This window comes from Charadrius vociferus, unplaced genomic scaffold (genome assembly GCF_000708025.1).
Source record: "Charadrius vociferus isolate BGI_N301 unplaced genomic scaffold, ASM70802v2 scaffold68, whole genome shotgun sequence".
Classification (NCBI taxonomy): Eukaryota; Metazoa; Chordata; class Aves; order Charadriiformes; family Charadriidae; genus Charadrius; species Charadrius vociferus.
This window is the reverse complement of record NW_009649946.1, coordinates 2,144,976-2,155,976: the sequence shown is the minus strand read 5'-3', so window position 1 is coordinate 2,155,976 and position 11,001 is coordinate 2,144,976. Positions and strand designations below refer to the sequence as shown.

The 11,001-nt window shown below is 38.5% G+C and overlaps 1 protein-coding gene across 1 annotated transcript; it reads left to right on the top strand.

Annotated features, from left to right (window-relative positions):
- The first annotated feature begins 3,909 nt into the window (after window positions 1-3,909).
- Window positions 3,910-9,293, top strand: MPC1 (mitochondrial pyruvate carrier 1). The gene is given in 5 exon segments (XM_009891470.1): window positions 3,910-3,971; window positions 5,727-5,760; window positions 6,465-6,561; window positions 8,222-8,354; window positions 9,113-9,293. Coding segments are annotated over 5 exon segments (345 nt in total). The 3' UTR covers window positions 9,132-9,293.
- Window positions 9,294-11,001: the final 1,708 nt, after the last annotated feature.

Below are 11,001 nucleotides of genomic sequence, written 5' to 3'. Positions count from 1 at the left end.
GAGGCGGCGGCAGGCAGAGGAGGCGGGGGCAAGCGAGGCTGCCCGCAGCAAGGGCAGAAGGAGCTTGGGAACAGATGCAGTCTTAAAACCACTTATTTACACATCCTCAGAGATTTAAATGAGTACTTTTTTTTTTTTCCCTGAGGCTTGTTAAAGTCTCACTTTCATGGTGGGTATGGTTTAAGTCACCTCCCAGACACCTCAATATTTTTGAGCTTCAGTTTGTGCGCTGTGGTAAGGGGTATGTACGGCACCTTGAACTGAAATCAGAAGAGTGCCTTAAAGATATGATTGTGGCATACTTGCTTAAATCTGGTTGAACTGCTGTATAGGAACTGTCTCAAGTAGGCAGGCTGTGAAGTTTTCTTGGCTGACAAGCAGCTTGACAAAGCTAAACAAATAAAAATGGGCTCTTCCAATAAAGGTGGCTGAACAACTTTTCACTCTAGGTGTTGCTTTGCTACAGTCTACCTACATCTATTGCAACTGATATTTGATGTTGAGCAAGTATGTGGGAGGACATCTGTTTATCTGAGAAACTTAGTCTTGGTTGAAGTAGCAGGAGATGATGTAAGCCTGCATGGAAGAGGGATTGTAACATAAAGGCTCAGTAAGCAGAAGGGTTTGTTTGGTGTTTGCAAAATCAAGTTCCCCAGAAACAGTGGGGCAAAAGGATGAGCAAAATAGGAGAAGGAAGAGAACATCCTTGAAACAAAACAAAGAATGGTTAGAGCAGGCTTCTACATGGATTCCTTTTGAAAGTCTTGAAGATACTGTGTAAGCTTGATAGATGCATTTCAATGTTGACATTTATTTAATTGTGCCAGAATTCATGTGATGCATGTAAATTGCCAGTAAAACAGCAGTCTGCTTCTTAATTAGAAAACCAAACAAAAATCCAGAAGAGAGAACAGCTGCTTCCGAACACCACCACACTTACTTGCTGGAAGTATCTCTTTCCTTACCAAAGACTGAAAAGGTAGCTGAAATAAGCCTTGTCAGCTCTATTTGTCCAAATTTTAGTCTTGAAATAAACCATCTAAAAAGAGCATTCCACAGGATTCTACCTTTGTGGGATGGGTGCTGCCTTGTTGTGTACAAAGATACCTGCTTATTTACACTTTTGTTACTGGTGGTGTCATGAAGGACTGAAGTCAGTCGCTTCATCTGGTATGGCCTTTCAGCTTTGTTTCTTGCTTACTAGGAGAGGAGTATCTAAGTTATTGGCTTTATATTGAGTTTAAAATATAGATTAACAGTCAACAAAAGATTAGTCTGTCATCTGCATAGGAGCAATGGAGTGTGTACACTTAACAGCTGTATCTCTTCTTGTTCCTTCCTGGAGGCTCTTGCTTCCTCAGACAGCAGGACTCTATGCTGAAGAAGATTCCCATTGTGCCTTACTCAGAGCAAGAGTTTCCTCAAAGCTCCAAGACTGGTATCTGTTCTAGAAATCGGCATCTAAATGCTGCAGTGAAGCAAGGCTTTATAAGTGTGAAACTCGTTTGTGGGAAACGATGAGTTGAGATATTGTTTGTGATACCAGTGCTGTGTTTTAAATTGGTTGACTCTAAATAGAATAACTGAAGTTACCCAAAGTGGTGGAATTGAGTGTTCCATTATTATTGCTTGGGGCAGTCAAAACTTGCAGACACTTATTAGAATAAGTAGCTTCAGTTTCAGCTTCATAACTTGAAAACATGAAAGCAAGTGTAATGAATGCATGCTGCTTTTCTCAGGTGGATATATCTGGCATTAGAATTGCATTATGTCGTGGATTAGTTTTTGGATCTTGCACAAAGAAACAAGATAAATTACTTTTTAAACTGTCATTAATAATTAAATGTTCTGCCAGTTTCACATCTGGCTTCTTTTAAGTGGTGATTAATAGAGATCTGAATAACTGTAAGTCATGAAAGTATAGATGTACTGTAACCACATCTTGATGCTTTAAAATAAGCATAGTAAGAGTGTAAGCTGTAGGTAGACTTTCCCTGCTTCTTGTGCAATGCAGCAGCAATGTTAATTTGAAACTAGCTTCTTAGCATATGAAAGCTTGGTTGCTCTATACATTGTGAACTCAAAGTTACGTTTTCTTCTGTAGATCTGAAAATGTCACCTATCATTAAAGTTGTATTATCTAAGCCACTAATAGTAGGCAACTGAGTCCTCTTACTTTCTATCTTAAAGAGTTAAAACTATATCTTCTGGAAAACATTCAGTAAAACAGATTTCTTCTTCTCTTGAGAGAGAAAACCTGGAGGCCGCTATAGACAAGCTCTGGCATCTAATTGTGTTGGAAGCCTAAATTACTTTAGTCAGATAATGAATCCCAAGGAGTCCCAGAATTTTTTTGGTAATAGAGAAATAAGCATGGAGAGTGCCATCTCTTGGGGCACTTCTGAAATGTCTCTTCCTGATGACTCAGCAGTAATGCAAATGTAGTGACTGTTAACATAGATGGCTTTGAAATAAATAGTTCATTCCTTGTAAAGCTTGACTGCCTGTGTTGACGTAAGCTGTCTAGGACCTTTCTTTTAATTGAAATGAACTTTACAAGAGGTAGCATCAGTAGTATAAATAGAGTTAGCTATCTTTAGTTCTCCTCATTAGTAAATCTTTAAACACAAGGACGTAAAAACTTAAAAATGTCCTCTAGCAGTCTGTGCTATAAATTGGAGGACACAGTGCCTGCTGCCATCGTCTTGTATGCTCTGAGAACTGAACAATCTACCTCTTGCAGCAGGGTAATACTCTTTCCACTTAGGGGATGGCAGTGGGGGGAACCAAGTAGCTGCAGTTCATCTATATTTGCAGAGTGGTCTCTGGCCTACTAATAGCCTCATTGTCAGTACAAAGAAAACATCTGTGAAAATTTGGGAAAAATAAATCTTACCCATTATAGCTTTTTTGTGTTGGATTGTAGTAGAAATGTAAGGTTTTGATCAGCTGATGGTTCCTCTTGTGATGTCTAGATATGTACGCAGAAATTAATGAGTGAGTAAATCCAACAACTGTTGTCCACAGTTCTGGAAACTTTAGTACAAAGTGTTCCCTTTGTCAAGGGATTGAATGTAGTTCTTGGAAACTACTAATTTGGAATGGTGTCCCTTCAGGAATAGATGCATGCACTTGCTGTGGTATCCTTGCTATTAGATATGGTGCATTTGTTGCAGCTCTATTGGCTGCAGAAGTTTGGGCCTGGATGCCTGCTTCTTCAAGGGTTTATATGACCTTGATCTGCCCTCCTCTAGGAGTTCTGTTCTATTTTGGTTTAGAAGCTTTAATTTTATTTCTATTGTTTTATTTATTTTTAATTTAATTGATATTTTAAAAATACATAAAATGATATATTTTATTTAAAGTATTTATTATATAATTATTTATAATTATATAATAAATATTGTCCTCTTATTGTCCTTTAGAACTACTTAAATAGCTACATTAAAGCCTCTAAAACTACAGTTTAGTACTTTTAACTGTTTAAACAGTTCTAACTGCGCCAGTCTGACATGGGTGTGAGGACAACCTTGCAAGACCTTAGCCAGAGCTGCCTACTCTGTTAAAATAGCAGCAGTTTGATTCTATTTTAGGCTTTCGCTTGCCTGAAAACAACTTCCACTTTAAAAATGAAGGCTGACTTCTGTTGGCACAAAAACTTTGTGCCAGGAGACACACTTGAACTTGTTTAGTTAAGGTTTTATGAAAAAAATTGAAGTGTGAACTTCAGTTAATTATTGCTGCAGTTCGGTTTGTGAGAAAACAAAAAACAAGTGGTTAGACTACTGAAAGACAGCCTAACAAAGCATCCTGAAGCCTGCAGCTTGCAACAGACAAGCTGAGATGCACATTCAGTGTCATTTCCTAAGTAGACCTGCCTGTTCCCTTGCCATGTGGTGCTCTAAGAAGATGGGAATTGGCATGAGGGAAGTGACCGCTAAGAAGCGTTGTGCAGCTTGGGGCAGTAGGAGGTGAGCCACAATCAGGCAGCAGTAGGCCTTCTATTAGTAGCTGGTTTCTTATAACTTGTAATTCAGAACTGACTCCTATCAGTACCTTTGTTAGAGAATGTTTAAAAGTTCTGCAGCATTTTAAAGGGTGTAGTAGCAAACAATCTTAAATATATGCTGTAGCCCAGGTTTCATGCTTAGATTACTAAGTTTCTGTATATATAAATAAATTGGTACCTATATGATCACTATAAGGAACTCCATACAGGACTGGAGTGTAATTGGATGTTAGAGCACTGAAAATGTTCTATAGCTCATGTTTGGTACATCCGCAGTTGGTCTGAGCTTAGTGACAGTAAGATCTCTGGCAGCATTTGGTCTGACCTACTTGTGTGAGTATACAAAGAATTCCAGGTGACTTCTTCGAAGTCCTCACAGAGCAACTGTAGCTGTTTAGCTTTGTCATGGGCAAACCTTGACAGCTTTCGGCATCCTTTTAAACTAGTTGGAGTGGAATCTTGGATGCTTTGAAGTCTACAGGGAATGAATTCTTCTACAGACCATAATAGGATTTTATCTTGCTAGGAAAAAGGTATGTGAGCAGCTAACGCTTGTCACAGTGACAGCTTTTGAGGGAAACAGGATTTTTAATACTGTTACATTTATCAAGGTTAATGCCATGGTAATTTCCTGACTTCTACCTATCTTCTGTTTGTGTTACGTTTTTGTCAATTATGAAAGAAACTAACTTTTTTCTTTTCTTTTTCCTGTGTGCTTTTTGAATGGAAAACAATGATGGTCTGCTCAAACAGTACGGTAAGAAAAGGGAGGGGACTTCTGGCTTTACTTTTTCCCTAACTTCAGTAACGGGCAGTCTTTTTGCCTCAGCACTGTTATGACCTTCCTTGCATCTGCAAAGCATACTGAAAACCTCCAGGAGTGATGCACTAGTAATATTTATTCACAAGTCTGAGGTTGAGGTGACCAAACAGTAGCTCCTTCAGAATGTCTCCTGAAGTTGTCACTACAAAATTAAAGGGGCTGCATTTTTTCAGCATACTCTTTGCTAAGGAGATCAGATCAATCTGGAGCCATTCTTGTTCATAACAATACTGTTACATAACTGAACTACCTGGCTTATTTTTGACTAGCTTTACTTCAGATAATAAATGGTACCATACAACTCTCACTACAGACTTTTCTCTCCTTCAGCCTTTCAGTTTACTCCTGAAACTGGGAGTGGGTATTTTATACCTCTTATGCTGTGAATCATAATGTTATGGGAGACTTGCTTTTCTGTGTAGACCAAGACAAACTTTATAGGTGTAGTTTAATTCTTGTGTGCGGAAATGTCAAAGGGCGACCTGCCTGGAGGCACTTAAAACTGGATAACCATCTCAAGTGGAAAGGTTCCAAATTGTACCTTCCTGGTCAGCAGAAGAAAGTTACAGCTGCAGTGCTGCTGGAATGTGAACTGATGATTCTTCAGCTTGTGCAGCCTGAGCTTGAAGTTCCATAGTCTATAGCATGCATAGTATCTGCAATGTTACAGTTATGGGAAATGTTGAATGGGTATAGTTGGTATCTGCAAAGCTCTTTCTTACAAGGTGCATCTCTTTTGCCATATCTAGTCAAGTTACTTTTGAAGCATCTTTAGGTTCCCATTAGAGGAAGCTAATGCAAGTACCGTATGCATCTTCTGTGGAGAGAATTCTACTGAAACGTTGTTACTTGTAACAGCAGTGGAAATTGGACTTATGACATTATTTTTCTCAGTTTGGAGTCTTTTAGGCAATACCTATCAAATTGAGCTCTTGCCAGTTTTTCTGACTTGATTCTTTTCAGTTCTTTCTGTTTTTCTGTTTGTGTACACACCTGTATCTAACTGCTCTGCTCTTATATCTGTCTAATCACTGAGCTTTAGGTAGTCACTAAGTTGTTTCAGCAATTGCAGATGAAGCCCTGGGTAACAACTTGGTTTGGTTGCATGTCCCTGCTCTTTCAAAGAGATGGTGTAACCACTTGGAAGATGTTTGAGCATTTCTTTACTCTCAGCATAACATGAAAACAGTTCTAGTTCTTCAGCAAGTCCTTGTGTTTTCACTACATTTTTGAGGAGCCTTATTTGAAAGGGATGAGTGATAATTCTCTGCACAGAAGTGAGCTGTAAATCTGACATTATATGACTATACCAATCAGACTGCTTAATGATGGCTGAGGTATAATTACAGAAAACTGCATTTCAGTGGCCGTACAATAGTTCTCTCTAGTCTGCAAGAAGATAGAGGGGGTTCCTCTTGTTCCCTCCTGAAGATTAGGTCCTGCTAAAAGAAGGGTTTAGTTTTTCTCCCTTACATCAAAAGTAGTCCCTGTCTTAACTTGAAATTAACCCTGTCCTCTGAAGCTTTGTGTGGCTAAGGAAGAACTAAAAGAATTAACTAATTATTAACTATGAGAATACTGCAGGAGGTCTGTGTTTCTGTGTAATTTTATTTTAATTTTCCCTCTTTACAGCACTTTTGGGGGCCAGTTGCCAACTGGGGACTTCCCGTTGCTGCTATTAATGACATGAAGAAATCTCCAGAAATCATTAGTGGCCGAATGACATTTGGTAAGACCTGAGACAAACTTCTCGTCAGTAAACTGACCACTAGAACACAGATTCTGTCCTTCAGGCAGTGATATTATTAGTTGCTTGCAAACTTGTGATCAAAGCAAATACAGATATTGAATATCTTGTTATATAACTTCAGACACTTAAAAATGGAAGTACTGAAAAATTGCAGGGCTCTTTTTAAGAGGGATTTCCAGTAATTCGGGGGGGAGGGAGGTAGGTCTTGAGTCTTAGCAGTTTTTGATCACCAGACTCACTCCTAAAGTATAATTCTTTTGGTATCTTGTACTGCTGCGTGCACTGGTTCAGAATGCATATCTTTACACAACGTTATTCTTTGTATCAAGAACAACGATACCTTGTAGTTAGTGTGAGACTTGAATAGGAACGCTGACAGAGTAAAGAAATGACAGTGCTTGCTCTGCAGGGTGCAAACAGCAGCTGAGGGAGGTTAACTCCTTGCAAAGCAGTTGCCTGTGAGAGGGTAGTGTGACTCGATGGAATAGTGAGAACTTCTCATACTACTGCATAAGCAATATTTTTTCCACCGTTTTTGAACATGTATAGTTTTTGCCTAGATGTCTGTCTCTGTATTTTATTATTCAAATACTTCTCTAGGATCATAAATCTGAGCTTTAATTTATTAGCTTAATTTTGGGATGATGTCTCTTCCTGAACTGAGTTAATAACTTAATTCTGAGTAATTCTCCTCCCCAAAGCAAAATACCTTTGGGTAAGGAAATTTATAGCCTCATGCTCACTTAAGTTCTGCGTAGAGTAATTCAGTCTCTTAGTCAGCTTCCTCAAGGTGGAAGACTAGTTCATATAGTCACTGGTATACTGAAGCTGTTTTGCAAATAGCGTTTTGGTGGCAGCTACCCAGCTCAGCAAAGTTGAGACACTCTAAATTTTTACAAGTATATATAGGGTGATGCATACAAATATTTCTTTTTTTGACCTTCCAGGTTCTGTAGTTAAAAAAAGGCTGCTTTCCTTGAACAATTCACTTCCTAGGTTTTTTTGTTAATTTTTTTCTTTAAGCCTGTCAAAACTTCATTAAATTAGTGACGACTTGGATTGCAACTTCCTGGATCTAAATGCAATTATGATAGAGTAGATGAAATTTTTTTTCTCATCTTCCTGGAAAGCAGGTAATGAAGCTTTATGCTTCTAAGTGTTCATGATTTCCTGGGGATGGAAACCACCTTCTCTTAAAGTTCATTTTAGAATGTTCCCAGCAAGAACTATACTTAAGTAATTAGTATTTTTAAAAATACTATGTCCTAGAAACTGTCGGAATAAATGTATAGGACAGGCCATGTCTCATTGGGATTAACTGTTATTCTTTGGCTGACAGAGGTTAGGTCATAAACTAAAAAGGCTTCAGTTGCATCACAGGAAAGCATACGAGGAAAATGAGGGGGGTTTTGTGGAAAGCTGCAGCCCTGTAGACTATCTTGTGTAGCAGAAATGAGCACTGTTGTGTGTTTTCCTGCATTGGATCTTCAAAGTGGACAAGTTTCTAGGACTATTGGAAAGCTCAAAAGCAGTGAAAAGCATTCTACTTGCGATTACATTCCACTAGTATGAAAACTATTCCTCAACAAAATGCAGATATTAAAAATAATCTGCTAATGATGTCTATCATGTTTTGCAGCACTGTGTTGTTACTCCTTGACTTTCATGAGATTTGCCTACAAAGTGCAGCCAAGAAACTGGCTTCTTTTTGCATGCCACTTGACTAATGAAGTTGCACAACTTATTCAAGGAGGACGACTGATCAAATACAGGCAAGTCACCCTTTAAAAAGGGAAGCCATAAACTGATGGCTCTTGGAATACTGTTAGTGGTTTTTAACTGTGGTGCGAACCCCTGCATGGTTTCTGAACTTGTTTAACTTCATTACCTTTTCCAAACCATTTAACAAGCTTGTTGTCAGTAGGCTGAACTATGGCTTGTTGCCTTGCACCTCTGAGACTTCTAAGGGGTGCACACAGTAAAAGCTGAAAACCCATATGGTCATAGATATAGACAGTGCTTTCAGCAGCTGGCTGTTTTGGGGTTTGTTTCATGTATTATGTTGATTAGTTCACATGTGTCTGTCTCAGTAACTAATTCCTAGGATGGAAACATCCATAAAACTGAAGGGGTTGTATGTCTGAAGGAGAAATCAATCAAAACCTCTCTAAGCAGACTGTTCTGTATATGGGCTAGATCCAACTGAGTGTGACTGGGGCACAGACTGCCAGCAGTCTCATGCCCTCGTTGTGTAGCAAGTAGTGCAGGCACTGCCCCAGGCAATCCCAGTGGGTTAGGATTGTGGCTTTCTCCTCTTCTGCTCCAAGAAATCTATGTGGAGCAATGGGAGGATGAAGCCTCCTGAACTGTAAATTAAAAAATGAGACTGAGCAAAACTGCAAGTGGACCTGCCTTTGCATAAATAACTGGCCAAATGTCCTTCATTCCAAAGTTCTACTGTAAGTCCAGATTTTTAATAGCAATTGCAGTTCAATATTCACTCTTACAAAAGCTGTTCTTCTCTTGGCAGGATGGAGAAAAAGAACTAAATATCTAACTTGAAATAAGCCAGGGAATGTGTTCAACCTGAATTACAACCAAGGAAGACTTGCCATATACAGTTGCTGTCACAGTTACAATGGGGATAAAACAGAAACACCTATTATGACCCCATCAAGAATCCTTCTACTAATTTTGTTTATCTTGCCTTTTAAAAAGTACTATTCAGCAATGTAAAGCATTGCATTTAAAGTCCTGCTGCCTTACAGGTCCTTAATAACTACCCTTTTAATAAAGTTAGTCATTCAAATAGCGAGCAATATTTGAAAACCAACTTTTTTTAATCTAACAAGTCTATAAAAGTGGCCCTTGATGGTTTGACAAAACTTGTTTTCAAATCAATATGAACACAGGTCAGTAAACAGAACTGTAGGTGGTATCACTGTTTTATGTATTAACATATTCTTAAAAGCCATTTAACTTGGTTGCATTCATTCCTATTCTGTCTCTTTTCTTATGGTTGTTTGTTTTTTTTTTTTTAAACTTAAGCTGTGGCTTGCTAATCTACAAGAACAAATGTGTAGATAGGCAGCCTGGAAGTGACCAGCTATCCCTCTTCCCTTACTGCATGCCTTGTCTCAGTAAAGAGACTTCATTAACATACATTTTTAAGTCGCACATTATTTAAAGAAGACTTGGAAAAGCAAAAGCATAGCACTGAATGAAGGAAGGCAACAAAGTCTGATACTGTTCTCTAAGAAGTTCAAAATGGATTTTATTTTTTTCCTATTGTTTGAGTTGTTCTAGATGTACGTAATCCTTATATAGGCAAAAACTGAACTTGTTTGGAGTCTAAGATCTGAAGGACACAAGGTGCCTTTCAGCAGTTTTTGACTTCATGACCTGCCTGAAAGTTACATTGATGTAAAAGTGTAGATGACGGAGAATGTATGTGATGGATTTTATTTCAGTGCAGTGGTTTTGAACAATAAAACTTATTCCAAATGGCAATAAATCCCTTCAACATTTTAAAGTTTTGTTTATCATGTTGTGATACCAGATCATGAAATGACACTCCACACTAAAATTTCACTGCATTACTGTAACAGCACAAAGCAAAAACAGGTTGGAAACGTATATACATATCCTTTGTGTCTACTGAGTTCAGGTGAGTGTCTTCAGGATCCTAATACCTAGCACTTCTTCCCCCTTGAAGAGGGGGTGTGGGTACTTGACTGAGAATGAGTATTCCTGCCATGATGGCAGGGTTGAATTCAGGGCTCTCACTATGTGGGTGAGTAAATATTACATGTTGTCTTCTAGTAATTACAAGATGCTCAGTTAAAAGACTTGCTTTAATCCCAGGCTGATACTGTGTTCCCAATTGTATGATGGCTAAATTTTGTAATGGGCATACAAGAGGCTTATAAGGCTTGCCCTGCTGGATGGGTAAAACTAGTACTGAGTGCTACTTGTTGCTTTAGAAAAGTTAGTGCATAAAGTTTCCCCTTCAGTACTGCTGTCTCATCATAAAAGTTGTCATCTTCTCTCCCTCCCTATCTCCTGGAACAGAAGAAGCATTAGGCTTTTATATAAATAAGTATTGAGATACAAACAGATAAGGATAACTGATTATTTTAGCACCTTACAGTTGTATAGAAAGAAAATAACTTGTAGGTAAGTTTGAACTTCATAGGTATGAAATGTAGTGTTTTGGGCTGCTCTTGGGTAAATTGTGCAATAGATAGAATACTCTCACCTCATCTGTTGCTTTGATCCCTGTTCATTAGCTGCTGATTGTCTTAACTTCCCTACCTAGGGAATACCATTTATAAGAGTTTATCTTCTCTAATTTTCCTGGTAGCTGCCTGCATCATACTTTCTCATGTATTTCCTTCCTCCTTTCTGTTCCCCCCCCCC